This window comes from Hetaerina americana, unplaced genomic scaffold (assembly GCF_022747635.1).
Source record: "Hetaerina americana unplaced genomic scaffold, ioHetAmer1.1.p SCAF_8, whole genome shotgun sequence".
In the NCBI taxonomy this organism is placed as follows: Eukaryota; Metazoa; Arthropoda; class Insecta; order Odonata; family Calopterygidae; genus Hetaerina; species Hetaerina americana.
Genome location: NW_027287427.1, coordinates 72,406,587 through 72,424,587, shown reverse-complemented (window position 1 = coordinate 72,424,587; position 18,001 = coordinate 72,406,587). Strand labels below are relative to the sequence as shown.

General features: G+C 36.6%; 1 protein-coding gene across 1 annotated transcript; it reads right to left on the bottom strand.

Annotated features, from left to right (window-relative positions):
• Positions 1–8,065: 8,065 nt before the first annotated feature.
• LOC139698138 (vascular endothelial growth factor A-like) lies at positions 8,066–15,317 on the bottom strand. The gene is made up of 7 exons (XM_071597062.1): positions 15,153–15,317; positions 15,005–15,047; positions 13,231–13,319; positions 11,909–12,007; positions 10,960–11,052; positions 9,695–9,858; positions 8,066–8,114 (listed from the first exon to the last, which is right to left on the bottom strand). The coding sequence occupies exons 1-7, from the start codon at positions 15,315–15,317 to the stop codon at positions 8,066–8,068; spliced, it is 702 nt and encodes a 233-aa protein (XP_071453163.1).
• Between the last annotated feature and the right edge of the window lie 2,684 nt (positions 15,318–18,001).

The following is an 18,001-nucleotide window of genomic DNA, read 5'->3' as shown; positions in this document are numbered from 1 at the left end:
TCTCGCCTCCACGCCTCCTAAGACATTAGACCTTGTGGCGGGGGGTAGGATGTGCTTCGCCAGTTATGCATTTTGGCATTAAGTAGCATACATTTACTTGCTCATCTAAAGTTATACGCATGTGTGCGTTCAATTTCCGAGAGACCATGTCCTTTAGGATTTAATACTGATGTTAAAAACGTCATGACCAACAAGGTAAATGAACCTGAATAACTGTTTGGAGCGTGAAATTCAAGGATTTAAGGAAAGGGGAACAGATCTATTTTTCTGTACCACCTGAGGGTCCTGTAAAATAATGAATGACCTTTAAATCATGTCTCCGAGAGAATGTCCAGCGGCATCACTGGAATTTCGAACCAGACGTCCTCCAGTCAGATGCCGAACGCCCTACCCGTCATACAACCGTGCTCCTACCGTAATATACTCCCGCGTTACATTATCATTCGTGGTCCACCGGTTTAGGGTAAGTTTTTGATTCGCCCTGGTGATTACACACTATTGTATTCTTTACAAATTCACAGGACAAAAAATATACATAGACCTCATACCTCATTTTGCAATAACTCATTCCTCAGCTCTGATTACATGCTACCTCTCATTAGCTCATCAAAAATGCCTCTATCTCTTCCTTCCTCTGCATATCTCATTTTAACATAATTCATCTCTATATTGCCGTATTCAGCATCCCAGTGCCTCTCAGTGTCTTTTGCATCCAATTTTCCTACCTGCCTCGAATTTCTCCCAAATCTTGTGTCTCTTCCCCCTCCATGCCTTGAACTTCATTTCCTCTCTGCACATTTTACTTTTTCCCATTCATATCCGACCCACTTCTTGAAATATTCCTGTATTATCATATCCTCCAGCCTCAAGGACCCAAATTTGAGTGAATCATACAAAACTACGCTCCATATTAAAGGTTTGACTAGTCTTACCTTTACGTCCTAACATAAGTTACCTACAATCAACTGCTCCCTCTTCGTGAACGCTTCTTGATCTGATGCAATCCTTCTTTCAATATCCCCATCCCTCCTCCCACCATCATCCAAAAAAACTTCCCAAATAGGTAAACTGTCTCATCTGTTCTATTTTTTGCCGCCGCAACTTGAATGCTTATCTTAGCCTTCCTACTTCATGGACTCCTGTATTAGATTAATTGAAAAGAAATTGGACCAGCACTTGGTCCATCTATGACAATTTGACGGAGTCCCCTCCTATGTCCCAACCCGAGACCTCTTAAGTCTGGAACGTGATATATTTTCAATGGTTTCGTGTTCTGGCATCAATGTCAAACGATAGAGCATGAACCAATACGGGTTTGCAATAGATTCAAAAGAACAAAGAGACATCCACTGTATCAAGGGTAAATGTTTTAATTTTCGGAATCCGACTGCATTTTTATGAGGAAAATACGCGTCGAAGGGGGGTTAAATTTTTTATTGGTTTGTTTTGATTCTCCACCACCCATACAGCCGCAGGGCATTCAGCTCTCTGAGAGATTTGATGACCCCAAAGCTCATTCTGACAGCGTCATGCGACGTCGAACGCTACTTCCGGTAGGCGGTTTCACATGAAATGCAATGCGCTCAGGGAAAGGATGAAAACAAAATATTTTCTACGATTTCCCTGCTTGCAATTATGAGGGTTCAATTTCCATAAGAGGGCTTGGAGACATTAGTCTGTTCACCCTGTTAACAGACGGAAGAAAAAAATTAAGTCGCACCGATAAGCGTCTAGCACTGCGGTGTTCCGGATGGATGTGGATGGATGTGACTTCAAGATTTGGTTAACTGGATAGGTTTCGCGTCTCACTATACGGTCATTATTTATTTTATGGCCTACGTTTCGACATTATATATATATATATATATATATATATATATATATATATATAGTAACACACAATATAGAAACACAAAAAAAGAGAAGAACACTCACACGTTATTTCTTGATATTTCGACGGAAACAATCCGTCTTCCTCTGAAGATATAGAAGTAATAATATATATATTACATGTATGACCATAATATGTATATATATAATGTATATATAATATAACACTTTTTGAAAGTCTCACGGACGTGAATAATAATGTATAACACTTAGCACTAGTGGACACAGACAAAAACAAAAAAATAGTGAGTCTCTTTTTTGTGTGTTTCTGTGTTTTTGTCTGTGTCCACTAGTGCTAAGTGTTATATATATATATATATATATATATATATATATATATATATATATATATATATATATATATATATATATATATTACCACTGTTTCTTCCAAGGAAGACGGAGCTAAATTCCGTCGAAATTATTAAGAAATAACGTATGAGCGTTCTTTTTATGTGCTCTTATACTGTTTTTTGCTGTCCAAGTTTTATATGTACAGGTATATATACATACATACATATATTTGTGTGTGTATTCTCTAAGAAAGTCTCAGATATGTGAATAATAATTTAAACGAAGGAGCGAGATGACGCTAGCCAACAAAAACACAGGGAAACATGCAAATGACACGTATTCCAAATTTTCGGTGGCTAAATCAGCTTCCTCTAGGGAAAGAAGGGACTGACAGTCAGTTCCTTCTTTCCCCAGAGGAAGATGGTTTGGCAACCAAAAATTTGGAATACCTGTGTTATTTGTATGTTTCCCTGTGTTTTGTTGGCTACCGATATCTCGCTCTGTCTTTCACACACACATAAATATATATAAGTATATATTTCTTTATTTATTTATATAGGTGAAGTGTATAGAAGATGGTTTTGTCAGTCAAAAATCCAGTAGGTGGAAGGAACTGGTTCCTCCTCAATCAGATTTCGGTTGGAGGATTCAACTTCATTTATGTCTCCTTCTTTGAACGGTTCAATGAAAAACAAACGACATCATCTCTGTCGTAGCGAGAAATAACAGGGAAAAATTCCATCTTTCAGACCGGGTTCTGAACGGAGATATATCAATTTCCGTTCCGATATTTTAGCCAGTTCAGTTCTTTTGCCGTGAATTTCTGATTAAGGAACTAGATTCGCAGCCCGGTCCAAACGAATGACTTCGACTGTTAAAGTGCTTGCAGTTTTTGCTAACTTGTGTGTTCAAGCAAGATGCTGACCGATACTAGATACATAATGAATTACTCTTCTTTTTCTTCGCTATAGCTCAAAAATACTGAATTAACAGCAACAAGCGTGAGGCTTGGACCCTTCGGTATCATGGAGGAATTCATTATGGGTTTTGTTTGGGCATGGTAATTCATAGTAAAGCCTCGACCTGAAAATGGTCGGACCATAGAGTGTTATGTCTATCAGTTCTCTTAAGGGACTAAATCGTACACCACATCGAATCTCCAATCCACAAATCTGTGCGTTCTCTTAACCTTGGATAAACGGTAAAAGTTAAAGAAAATAATTTTCTTCAAAAATTTATTAACCTACAAAAGTGAGGATTTGAAATTATTTTGTGAAGGTTACGTCAACATGTCATAATATTAACGGAGTAAATGGATAGCTTAGATATTTAGTCTGCTTCTCACAGTATCCTTGAGTTAATTTATTAAACAACACAAGCGAGCTGATATCCGGAGACTTAAGCAGCCGACTGCTTCCTCCGATATTCCAATACACCACAAATTAATTTCAAACGATTCGAGCGTAACAATTCTTGCGCAACAATCGCTAGCCATCGACAGTCTCACTTAAAATAACGACTGTCTCTCGACGTATTCCTGCGATAGCACGCTCTACCCCACACGATTCCTCATTGTATTCGCATGAAAAGCAATTGCGAGACTGCTAAAATATCCCTCCGCATTGCAGAATGGTGGGGCGTGATCAATTTAGGATTCGCTCATACCCCGCATAGCATGCCAGTCGCAGCAAAGGAAATCTTCACAGTCAACGAATGACGGGGAAATACACATCTTAATCCATAGTTTTCAGGTGAGTAAGATGACCTCTTAACGAAAGTGAGGTTTCGTCAAAGTGAAAAAATAGCAGCTAGTTTACCAAGACTGTCGGGTCCTAATTAATTTGATTCAGGTATTCATGTCCGCAAATTCATTCGCAACTAATGAATGATTAACAAACACTTAAAACTCCATAGCGTAATTTATATTAAACCGCTGTGCATGAAAAACAAGAATCAATGATATTTTTATGTTTTCTCCCAAAGATTCCTCAATATTCCTTAAACCTCCTCAATGTATTTAAAGAGTACACATTTAGAATGTCACTTTAATGTAAGAAAGCGTGTCTGCAGATTACCAAGATGTGTTGCAATAATGCGAAAACGTTTATTTATGTAAGTATTCTTATCTCTAAGTTCCTCAACGACCCCGCTATGGGGGTCAAACGGACCCGTCGTTCAAGGATATGTTTTTCGGGTAAGCGAGAAAAAAATTATAATTTTTCAAGGGGGCATTGATCTCAATGACACAGTCACCTAGATGACAAGCAGTCATTTATGGTTATAAATTTTGGCACTTGAATGACATAGAAATGAAACTATTGTGTTCACAACTTTGTGTGTGTGTGTATATATATATATATATGTATATATAAATATATATATGTATATAAATATATATGAATATAAATATATGTGCATATAAATATATATGTATATATAAATATATATGTATGCGTATATTTATATATATATATATATATATTTACACACACATTCAAACAAGAAAACCAGGGCGCTTACTTTAATTTTTCATGAATGTGTTACTGTGTTGAGATAACGGACGAATAAACCTATCATGTGAAAGAAACCTGTTCGATTGGTGAACCATTGTATATAGTGTAAATAAATGAATATCTACTGGATCTCGATAGAGTTTTAAGTAATCTCCCATATTCTAATTATTTAAAAATATTTTTTTTCAGCCTCAGAGTCAGCAGACGATTACATATTGTGGACGGGACGTCCGATTCAAGTTCCAATTTACTCCACGATAATCGACTTAATGTCAAAACAAACAAGTTTAATACTTTTCTATAAAGTAAAGTTACACGCGTGACATCATGGGGCAATACGGGTGATACAGGGTCCGTACAATAAGTATCGGGACTGGTTCCAAGTTCCTTTCCCAGTGCTGGTTATGGTTTCCTAGGAAGACCTGGTACCCGAAAAATCACATAGCTTGGGTGGAGCTGCAGGTGCCCAGTGACTTGCTGGGGAATGGAACCCGGGACCCTCCGGGTCAGTAGCCCAACGCGATGCGCATAGATATATATATATAAGGATATGGAATTTCTCGTAATTCTATACCCGCAACACGCAACAGGAAAATAAACTGTGATAATACATAAGCCATAGAATTCTCAGGAATGAGAAAGGCCAAGTTAAGCATCAAAACATGACGCCATTTATAAGAACACGTATAATATCTCAAATATTTTAAGAAAACCAGGTATTTTTCTAAGGGTATCAGAAAAACATTTCATTAATGAAGAGTCATCTGAGTATAAGAGAAAATGGAAGACAGGCACTGAAGGTGAGGTAAAATAAGTCTTAGTACATACTTCAATGTGGATCTTAGCGGAGCGAAATCAAGATACCTTCTGAAGGGAGGAGAAGAGCGAACATAGAGTAATTGATGGGAGGGGAATGAAGAATAAATTTGAAAATTACCTGGTTATAGAGGAAGACAAATGAAAGAGAGCCCAGAAGAGGTACGGAGAGGGAGGAAACTGTCGGGAGAAATTCGATGGGGGCAAAAAAAGTGAGAAGAGAAGATAGCCAGAGGTAGCCAAACTTAAGGCTAAAGATAAATTGATAGGTTACCTTACAAGTGGAAAAATTACCTATTTAATCCTGGTTTCACTTATCATTGATGTATAAAAATGAAGTCACGACGCATTCCTATAAAAAACTCGCTGACGAAAAAATTACGCAATATTAATTTCATAAATTTACTGATTTAAAGCCGGCGAAGTAAAACAATAGATAAACTAAAACAATATGGCGTATGACAACAATCATGAATAATTGAGGACATATTTTTAATATTAGATACAAAATGACAGCAAGAAAAAATTAAGAACTTGGGAAGAAAATATTGCAAAAAAAAGGTTTGGGTAGAAAGGTATTACTTTAGATAGTCACGAGGTCTCTCCGTACACCATTTGAAGAACTTTTCTAAATAAATGTCAGTAGATTGATAAACGGAGAAAATAGCAGAAAAGGGACATACGTCTTTCTGTGTGGCTACAATTTCCAATCAACAAGGATACTTGTTTCTGAATACGATTTTATTTTTCAACAGCACGCGACCTTGAGCCACCTTACCCAGTGTCCCTGTCATCAATGCCCTCCTCGTATGCATATATGGCTCTAAATATTGACCCAAATGAGCAATACAAAAAAGCTGGTAAATGGCAATAATTACGTAGTTCTGCTTGGTGGCGGCAGGAAGGAAATATTTAAAAAAAAAGACACCGTTCCATTAGCTACCCTTGGGAAATTTATTCGCTATCGTTCATCCGCTTTCGTAATTTGGAGACTTCCCTTTCGAGTCCGGATTGGAAGTTAAAGGACATCATTTTGGTTTTCGAAACGATAGCAAAATGTCACTATATATCCCAGTTTTTTAAACTATCAAAACTGTTAGGCTCTATTTATTGACAACCACCATATAAGGATGACAGACCACGTCAATGGGAGAATATTTGTATGAATGGTGGTTGTGCCTAGAAAAATTTTAAGAATTTTTTCAAAGCACTGATAAATTTACTTTTCAAATTTGTCCTTCAATCGAATTTGCAGGTGTTGAATTCCGCACCAATTCACGTCATATTCATGTAGAGTCGAAAATTCATTGTCCTACACAAATATAAACACACACAGACGCCATCTTGTTTCTTATTGACACGAATCACTGTGGTAACCGAGTAATAATTGTCTATTGAGGCCATGAGGAGCGCTCTGATTCAGATAACAAGGTACGCATCATATTTTTTAATTGATAACACTAACTACGTGAAAAAAATAAAGTTCACGGTACAATTTTCAAACAACCCTCGCGCTGCACCCATTTCGTACCCGGTGAGAAATCTCTACACAATCCTCCCTCGGCGGTGCAGAGCGGTATTGGGTTTGCGTCAGGAGCTCCGTGATATGATTTTAAAGTGATAAACGAGACCGTTTCGCGTACATCAGTTCGGTTTGTTTTTAAGGAAGGGGGCAAGGGGAACAGCAGCCACGGGTTTATTTTGGCAAAGGGTTTCAAGGGCTATTCAGTGTCCATCGGAGGACCAAACCACACGATTAAAAGTTCATAAATGCCAATACTAAAACTTCCCCTGAAAAATATCAGTGACCGTGTGGAATGCGTCAATATAATTAAGAACCAAAACTGAATTTTAGTTTCACATTGGATATTTATTAGTACAAAACAATGAAAATATTTTAATAAAATAAATATATCATTGTTCAAATCACCTTAAAATCATCTATCTAAACAAATGCATTTAATATGACTTCTTTTGATACAAAAATTGTCTCCTTACCTATTCACAACTGAATAGTGAAATCGAGAATATTGATCATTTTGGGTTAATCATAGACGTAGTTGATTCTAGTCGTACAGGAATCCATACTATGCCACGTCTAACAAACAATTGTATCTCAACAAAATGGAGGCTTCAAGTTGGATTAAAACCAAAATTTGGCCTAAGATAACAACAAAACCTCGACCACGCACGTAATCCAAACAAAAAGGAACCATTGTCTTCATACAAATGTTTTTACAGAAAAATACATTTCAACTCCATTCAGTGTTGCTCCAAAAATGTAACCCGGTTGCAATAATACTTCAGACATTACAAATGCATTCATTTGAAAAAAAACACCCGGAGGTAATTAAATAGAATAAATAAATAAAGAACTCTTGAACGAATTCCGTCAACATCAAACTCAAATAAATATACATGCATGATCATTCTTTTGAAATCGTAAAATGATGCAATCACCATATTTAACAATTTTCCAGCAGAAAAATCTTTCGTGGTCTTGGCAGTCTTCAAGTATAACATGTGAATCCTTCCTAGAAAATCACTGTCGATCACTTGTCAGCATAGTCGTCTTCATCTTCCACTATTTTCTTCACACACCTGCTTTGGAGTAAGGGAAAAATTGTTTGCATATCAATAAAACCCATATTTGCGCACTAATTTTTTTCCATCCCAACAATAGATAAATATTGTCAGATTATATTAAGTGAATTAATTTGATCTGATTAATCTGATTACACATACTCATTATTCGTAATAAAATGAAGGTACTAGTAAGTAAGAATTTTTTACAAGATTTATCAAGCGTTATTTTCGAGAGTGAAGTACAACGGTGATGCCTTTGTTTCTCCTGACAAAGCACAAACTGACATCCAACATTATATATAATAGGCCACTCTTCAACTCAGTTTCTATCTTCATTCCGTCCAACATCGTTACCCTATTCAACATTCCTTGACAATCAAAATGCTCTGTATCCATCTTTACTGCGTCTTTTTAATTTCTCCCAATAATCCTCTCTCATCCCCCGCCTTGGTGGTGGGCGTTTACTATGCAGATAGATAGGAGCTGAGGAAATTATTTCACATATAAGTCTTAAGAACACTGAAAATTTTAGCCAGCAATTTTTTCTCCAGGGCAAGGAATCGCAGCACCCAAATTGAAAACCTTGAACGTAATGGGTTGATGTTGTAAATAAAGTTTTAGAAATCAAAAATAATTTGAGCATAAGGAAAGTATCTCGTTAGGCATTAAACCCCAAAAAACCTTCATATGAGAATCATTTTAAACCATTTGTATTATTATATATTAAAGTTTTAGAAATTCTCGGAACCATTCAGAAAATCCTAATCTTAAGGTCTTTAACAATAAAACAAATGTGTTATGAAGAATGGCAATATAAACACCAATTGCCAAATTGTGATACACCAGTCAGAATGGACTACAACCTTGACGTGGAGGAAGGTCATGTGCGTTCTCACGACCCCTTGAACTCTAACCTCTAAGTTGGGTATCGTAGACCATGTACCTGATCTACATTATTTGCAATATTTTACAAAACTATATGAAAACTAAAAGTTAATCAGCAAAATAATTTTTATGTTACATGCCTGGTGTGTAATCATCTCCTACCCTTGTGGCATTGTGAAAATAGATACATAGATTTTGACAGGCATAATGAACACTGAATTCGAAAAAACGAATTGATGCACATTTAAATTTATCTCTTGAAGGAATGATTCGAGACCATTGAGATTTTTAGCGTCAAGTTTCCGAAAAAAAAGAAATTAAAAAAGCATTGACTCGACATTATTGAAATTGGCAGCATCTTTTGAAAACGTACGAAGCGGCTGCTCAGCTGCCGACGTTAATCATAATACTTTACGTTTTCAAAATTTGTAATAGCTAGATTAAGATTTCGGTAGTTTAATTGCCCTTATTTGTGTGACGTGAATTAATTTAAAATTTTATTCTCAGGGACACACTTTAATCTGTTTGCAGAAAAAGAAATGTGCTAAGAATTGTTTTTTCGATCTAAAAAAATTCCAAAAAATTTTATTCTATAAATATTCATTTATGTTTTTCAACTCAATACTCTTTCAAAATTCATCGCCCAAAAAGCTCTTGAGAGCAAAGAACGGAGTCGTACTAAGTTAAAGGTAAAGAAAGCAAGCACATACCTGCAGTCTTCTTTAGAGCGTTCCTCTCCCCTGGGACAATGGTTCTCATTTGCACATTTGCAAGTGCACTCCATTGGGTCCCATCTCATGGCACTGTTCGCATTGCAGGCCTTCCATGCCGATCGGTCACGACAAGGACATATACATTCCTCCTTATTGAGGTACTGAAATGGAAGCAGGAAAATCCATTAAGGCACACTCACCGACGATTTAAAATCAGGAAAATTTGAAGAGCAAGTTTTCACTGATGATTTCAAATTTTTTATTTTGGTGCTTATAATTTAGCAGATTAAAATATTTAGAATTGTCATAACCTATTGTCGTGAATATCATAAGAATTAAAAAATTGTTGCGCAAATAATTCAGTCGTATTTTTCCCCTAGAATTACATTCAAAATGGATACTTGATTGTTGTTGAACGTAGTCATTTCGTCAAATGCATGCATTGAATTATCTGTCATGCCTGATTTAAACAATGAAATGTATCAAGATTGGCCATTTTTGTGACATAACGGGGCAAGTATATATTTAATGAGGCATTTTTACGAACGCGCTGTATTTTCTACGGCTAAAATTGTTACAACTTGATTATAGACTAAAATTGGAATTCTCCATTTTAATGAAAAATGTGGAAGAGAGTGAAGAATACTCCTCGTTTTTGTTCTGTCTATGTTAAAAATACGCCCAGCTGCGCAGTCTCTCTTTGAAGATTACAGCATTGCGAAAAAGCTTTTACGACCTGACTAAAAGTTTCTTCTGATCGCTAAAACTATTACTCTAATGATGCTACTTTAGAGTTTGAGCAATCCATACTTGAGTGTTTTCATACCGCCGATACTAATTTGATCAAAGCACGTGAGAGAACTTTATTCGAATTACTCAGGAAGTATTTTAGATGGAAATTGGCATAATAACAAGGGCGCTGGGGGAAGGATTGAATTGGCGAAAGAAACATTTACGAAGACCAGGAATTTTACAGAATGAACCATTATGAAAGATTCCCAGTCCCCAACTGTCGAATATGTCTCGTACTTCCACCTTTCAAAAACCCATGCATGTACTTCATGATTAATGGCCACATGCTTATTCTCCATTTTCTTTATTTTTCAACTCATGCCTTCTATGCTGGAAGTACACATTTGATTCCCACTTGGTGGGGTTTCTCCTAACCCCGCACTTACGAAACATACAAGAATGGTTTGACATGCTACATGGTGTCACCACAAGCGGAAGGATTAGTTTGCAAATCAAATATTTCCACCAACCTTATTCGCACCACATTTGAGTGTACACTGGCAGCGACAAGCAGTGTGTTCCAGGGCAATTCGAGTTGTGCAATTCATGAGGGATGACATAACCTTTAAGAGAGGGGAAAAAAACAATGAAAACATGCTTGAAATCAATGTTGACCTTTTTACTCCACATTCTTTCATCCACCAGAATGAGAATTAACATTTCTAACGAACCACAATTTCTGAGATTTTGAGAACATAGTTAAGGTAAAGACACCCATTTTAATTAAATGCAATCTCAAAATTCACAACTTTCAGAGTAGCGACGTGAAAACAAACGACATGACTGAATTCATTATGAGCATTGCAGTAAAATAAAGTTAAAGTAAAAATAATATGATTACTCCGTCATTTCTGATACCCAAGAGCATATCTGTGACCTAAAAACAGTGAAAAGTATAAATATTTCAGCCATTTCCCTTAAGTTTCTAATTGATTGACCTCTTAATGTTGATTTTTGCGTCTTCTTCCATCTAAAAACCAAGAAATAAAATAATATTTATATGGTGCGATTTTATCTTGGATATCGGAGGATTTAAATTCGTTCTAAATCACATTTAAATACCATCAATTTTATGAATCTGAATCTTCAAAAATTCAATTCAAATGTTATGATTTTAATCTCCTGGAAAGTAAATTATAAAACATTTAATATTTCTTTCGCTACAGATCTGCCAATGTGTACGTTCCACCGTGGAAGCAAAAAAACGGGCTCTGTTTTTCAACATTAACACTTAATTAAATACTTAGAATTGGTTGAAAATGCGTCATTTCTACCGAATAATGTAATATATAAAATGTACATCCTGAGATATTCTAAGAAAAATGAATATTAATAATTTCGGTGATGATCGAACTTCATACTCAAAACACTAAATGATTGATACCTAAAAGGTATCAATCATTTTAGTGTGGTACTTACCGTTATTTTTTTCACCTCAGTCGCAGTTGGAACGCACGTGAACCCAGCATGTTCACAGCCCCCGCCGCACAACCTGACTACAGCCATTGTAGGACTTATCTGTAAGAGAAACGACATATTGTCACTGTCCAGTTATTAATGAACGCATTTACGAACGTATTACCCTATGGCCTAATACTCAACCATGATATTCTATTTTAAAGTTAGTTCCTCCTATTATCCCTAAAGCTAGTTTTACACAATGCTTATTTCAATTATTTATATCACGATGCTCAGTAATAGATACCAACTGGGTACTAAAGAGTCCTTTTACACGATCCAAATATCCTTACGACTTTCGCACATGCGCAAACGCATATTTTGAATTTCGTTGACGACAGTATGTTTACGCCTAGATTCAAACAAATATTTAGTATTCAAGAAGTTCTCTCGGGTTTCGCATCGGGTCAGGTTGCAGTACACCGACGTTTCGAAGGCTGAATCTGCCATCGTCTTCACCCTGAAGACGATGGCAGAGTCAGCCTTCGAAACATCGGTGTACTGCAACCTGACCCGGTGAGAAACCCGAGAGAACTTCTTGAATACCATACTCCGGGACAACCTGAGATCCTTCAAATATTTAGTAGCCACCATTTCAGATTCAAGCCACAGTTCTGACAAGAAAACGGTTGCAGTAGTAGGGTCAAAGCTAATTTCCCTGTGGTTAGAGTGCTGGGTTGCTGACCAATAGGCCCGGGTTCGATTCTGGTTGACGCCTCTGGGTAACCTCGATATCACCCACGCCGTGTGATTTATCGGGTACAAGATCTTACTGGGAAACTACAGGCGGCATAGGTAAAGGAACTCCCTTATTACCCTGCTCCCCTTATTACCCTGATGTGCGAAATAAACACATCGTTGGGGCTTAGCACTTGGACGAGGTCTACCCTCATCAAACCGACCATAATATTGACTGCTGTGGTTGATTTGTAACATGACCAGATGCGAATACTAACGCTGCACTACCAAGGAAACGTCAAAAAGCTTGCAGGCTTAATTGTGTCTCTTCTCCGTTTTGGAATCAATTAAAGAAATTTTTCTTACCAACACAAAATTAGGATTTTTTTAAAACAAAGATGTTTAATATTTACCAATGAATTAAAAATAGAGGAATCAAAAGTTGCCCAGTTAATTCCGATCCATACTTAGGGTCATAAAAAAATTCAAACTCATATCAACGGTTGAATCGATTAATATTCTCGTAAACAAAATTTTTAAGCCTCGATATTCCCACCAATGTTCGGGAAACGAAACCATTCATAATTAATTTAGCAATGCCTTACCACTTCCTCGGGGTAAGTCCGTAGAGGCACCAAAGTCGGCCTGGGAGTGCAGTAGCTCTCTTTCCAGTACTCGTGCGCCAGAGCGCAACCTGGTCAAATTAAACAGACAAAAGAGGGAGTTTTAAAGGATGAATTATTAATTACATGCCACGGAAATTCAAACATAAGCATACAACAAATTGCACAAACCGTGAGGCACAATGGATTCGTAAGAAACATAATATAAGGGGAGATTAAAGGGAAGATGCCATAAAGGAATACCAAGAAATACTTACAAGAACTGAATAGATAAGAATGGAGGGCTGCAATAAAACCAAGCTTAGGATTGAAATAGTGACATAATAAATTAACAGTTAGCTTTGAACTTCAGTGAAAGTTATTAATGTCCTGGTCTCCTTTAGCGTTTCATCTCCTGACTTGTGTCTGGATTCAAAATTTTTATGCATACTACTTGTATAGGTTCAAAAAATGTGGTATTTCTCAATAACGAATGAAGTCTTAAGAAGAGGTTTTATGATAACTGGTAGCTTTTTAGATTAATGTATCTACTGCTACCTCAAATAATTTTTTGAATGTACATAAAAATATCATATAGAGAATTTCTTTACAATCTCTTGCTTTATTTTCCAAAAGAGGGTCCTAAATATTCGGCGCAATGTCTGTACATGCTCTGTTGGAATGTGATGTCACAATTATTAACATTAGCTTCGTTGATCTGTCGCACTCTTTGTTCAAACGCGCCACCATTTCAACAGAGAACATTCACTTTTGTTGTTAGTAGTTTATTATCTGTTGAAAATATGATGGATGAGAACAATAATTGCAAAAATAGTAAGTGATTCGGTTTCCGATTCGGTTTTTATCATAAATGTTTTCCAAAAATTGACGCCCGAAAAATTTAATTAAATTATGATCATAAGCCCAGAAAAGCCAGTTGATTAATGGCCATCTATTAAAGTTGCTCTCAACAAATCCTATAAAATGTAAGCAAAGTAAGTGATTGAAAAATTACAGCCATGAACTAATGTGGTACATTCTGGCGCAAAAGACCTACTTGAAGGGAGGAAAGTAAGAGAACTACTCAGGAAATGGACTTTTAATGCACGGAGGATGTTTGCTGTGATGGCATTTCGAAGGACTCGGCAAAAACCTTAACTTAAGACGATGAACGACTCTCTGTTTAAAATCAAACCGAAAACAATTAATAATGAACATTCAGAGAACAATTCCGTCCGCAACCCTCCGCCTTTTTTGTCATCTTCAGCTTTTCAAGCCATAATTTCTTATATTTTCGTTGATTATTTCGTGTTTCACAATAAATTAATGGCCCCTGCATCAATCTTTCCCATTATCATCACTTAGATTAAACAATGAAATAAATTCGCAAACAAAAAAATAAAAATATTAAAAAATAATAATGCAATATGTATACAAATAAGTTCAGCCACATTGTTTTCAAGATATCCGATTGCACAAAGTAACTATTTCACAGAGATTTTAACGCAGCTAGCCGTAAACAGGCAATTATCAACCTAATGGCGGGCATCCGGGAGACTGACAATTCTAAATCGTTAAAAATGACGATGAAAATCCATGAACAATTATATCGAAATGAAAAATTTCATGGAGGTTGGAGGAAAGCGATCCTGGTTAGAACAACCGGTAGGTAAACTGAGACCAAACATCCCTTCAGATGTCTGGGTGACAATGAGTACGCGCGTGTGAGAGGAGCTGATTGATTAGTCACATTTGAATTTCATATGAAAGTACTCACTGTTTTGACTATCCTTATGGCGATCTCCTGCTATCGAACCGGCCTGAAAATTAAATGAACGAATTAGTTACGGAGAGACTATGGATGCTCTTGAAACGTTGCAAACTGTCAAGGCACGGTATATTCACACTCTATTCACGACACTCACGTCGGTGAAGCAGGCGAAAAATGACAGGGCTAGGATGATGATCACTATGGACTCCATGGCTGTTGAGTTGGCCCTCAATACTCCACTTGAATCTCGGTGTACACACTGCTTGAGTGACCGACAACGTGGAGCGCCGAACGTCTTATAGGACTTCCACTTCCTCATTCGTGGACTCGGGACAAAATTGCATCCGGCTCCTATGACGTACTTCCGCGCAAAATAATTGATAGTAATGGGACTTTGAATTTGGTGCGTTTGACTTCCCACATCTAATTCATTTAGACTGCAGAATTCATTGCCACATTCAATTTCTCTCCCGCGGTGAAAAACCTATTTCCAGGGGTTTCTCATTTAAGGCGTAATTTTCGTTGGGAATGTTAGTGTCTCTTCAAGGCTCGGACATCTATTCTGGAGATATATGAAAATATGTTACGCAAGTGAACTAGCCCACGCTGGAAAATTAATTTCTTATTAATTTTTTAAAACATAAAATGTAGACAATTATCAAAAACTGATTTAAAAATGATATATTAAATCATTGAATAGGGAAAGATGTTAAACAGTATGGCCCGTGTAATCATATACTCGTATATACGAGAATAAATGTAGGTAGTAAAGATATAAATAAAGCAACTATAGATAAAAAATAATTAAAATAATTTTAGTTCATCGCAATTTTACATATATATAATCAATTGAAATTCAATTGGCTTATGGTAGGTTTCGGTTGGACACAGTCAATACAATTATACAAATAAGGCTGGACCACCTTCCTCTGGGGAAAGAAGGAATTGTGAAGAAAACGTGTCTCATTTTTTATGTGTTTTCTACATTTTCGTTGAATAATTCTTTTATCGACTGTTACCCACAAATATATATAAATCATTCATAGATAATTGCCGCTGACTATTATTCCCGACTTTAATTTGGATAACTAATTTAAACTGTATTTCTAATCAATAGTTTCTTCCTGCAATTTTTTTCTTTTATTCTGCGTTGGAATTATTAATATTAATCCATTGATAAAACGTACATTTATTTCGCTAAAGATTCTCCCGGTTGTATACATAAACAACAGCAACTTTCATGGGATTCGAGATAAACAAAATGGCACATTTCAGAAACGACATTTTCTATACACGAATTCTATTATGTACTTGGATCAGGCACCGTGCTCCATGTTTTTGTTTATTGAACATATTTTCACATTTTTACTTATTGCACTCATATAAAGATAAAATAAGTATAATTTCTATTCAAAAACGTAATAGATAAAAGCATTGTGTTCGATCATTGCATTAGAAAATAAATGATTGCCAATCTCTTGCTTTGACAAAAATTCAGATTACAGATTAAAGTTTCTTATTTTTATAACCTTTAGTGCATCTCGATCAAATTATGATAAAATATGTAATGCAAAGTTCATGTAATATAATTAAATATAATGGGGTCGGGGTGGACCAGTGGAAGCGTGTTCGACTCTCATTCCGAGGATCGCCGGTTCGAAACCATTGCACGGAGTATATTTTACAGCGGTCGACGACTTTTACACGCAGCACAAAATGACCCCACTACTGAGAGGAAGCAGCTCTCAGTAAAAGGCAATGATGGCGCAGATCAAGGAGATCGGCCGGGCATCAACTGCCACAGCTTTGGGCGAGAGTGAAATTCACGGAATCGGCCGAAGTACTGCGATGCGGAAGGCAACGGGAAACCACCGCATTAAACTCCCGAGGAGATGCAGCCCTGCACTCAAACCTATTATAACATGATGGCATTCGTCCCAGTGAAGTGAAGGAGCTAGGATGGGATAGGAAGGAATGGAGGGTTGCAGTACACCAATTCTAGGATTGTAATACTAAAAAAAAATAATAAATTCTATATATATATATGTATACATATAACAAGCTTTGACAGCAACAAACAATATAAGAACACATAAAAAGATCACTCACACGTTATTTCTTGATAATTTCGACGGAATTCAACTCCGTCTTCATCGGAAGAAGTAGAAGTAATGACTATAAACTATAACTGTAATGACGATAAAGTAAGTTACTTCTACTTCTTCCGATGAAGACGGAGTTGAATTCCGTCGAAATTATCAAGAAATAACGTGTGAGTGATCTTTTTATGCGTTCTTATATTGTTTGTTGCTGTCAAAGCTTGTTATTCAACGCTTCCGTGTTACTTCTTCGAAATCATATCATATATGGAAGAACAAATTCAATTGCGATAATTCTTAAGTATTTTGCGTAGAGTAATTAGAATCGAAATTTCATAGGGAATACATTATTGAATGTTTTTTGCATTATTAGCGTCACCGATTTCGAGGAAAAATTTCCGAAAGTTTTTGTGGGTCGGATGAAAAATCTTCCGGCATTCCGGCATCTATTCAACTGCGGTTAACCTCACCTTTGATACAGTCATAGCTAACTTCCCCTTTAGGACCCGGTAAAACTATTGAATTATTCTTTTTGGGACGCTTGAATGCATAAGAAACCTGATTAAAATGTTGCAGAAGGATTTTTGTAGCACCTACCCTTAAAGGAGTCCGGAGGAGTACGGAGCAGTACAAGCCGCCTGCCCAGTTCTTTAATCTATCAATTGTTCTAGAGTCGCATGCACCCTTTAACCTAAAAATGGACCAATTTGACTTTGATCCAATGGGCAAAATCTTCGTCGTGCGTCTCAAAAGGGTTTGCGTCGATTCCGTTACCACTTACAGGGTTACAATAGAACTTCTACCTCATATTTCAAAGGGAACGAAGTCATTCACCCTAACTCCCTGGATGCTCGTGCCATTTTCGGTAAGTTTGGAGAATATATGTCTGAAAAGACAAAATACG

Coding starts and splice junctions, on each gene's coding strand:
- LOC139698138 (XM_071597062.1), bottom strand. CDS start 15,317: ATGAGGAAGTGGAAGTCCTATAAGACGTTCGGCGCTCCACGTTGTCGG. Junction 9,859..10,959: donor TCAAATGTGGTGCGAATAAG/GTTGGTGGAAAT, acceptor CTTCCATTTCAG/TACCTCAATAAGGAGGAATG. Junction 8,115..9,694: donor CGCTCTAAAGAAGACTGCAG/GTATGTGCTTGC, acceptor ACTCCAAAGCAG/GTGTGTGAAGAAAATAGTGG.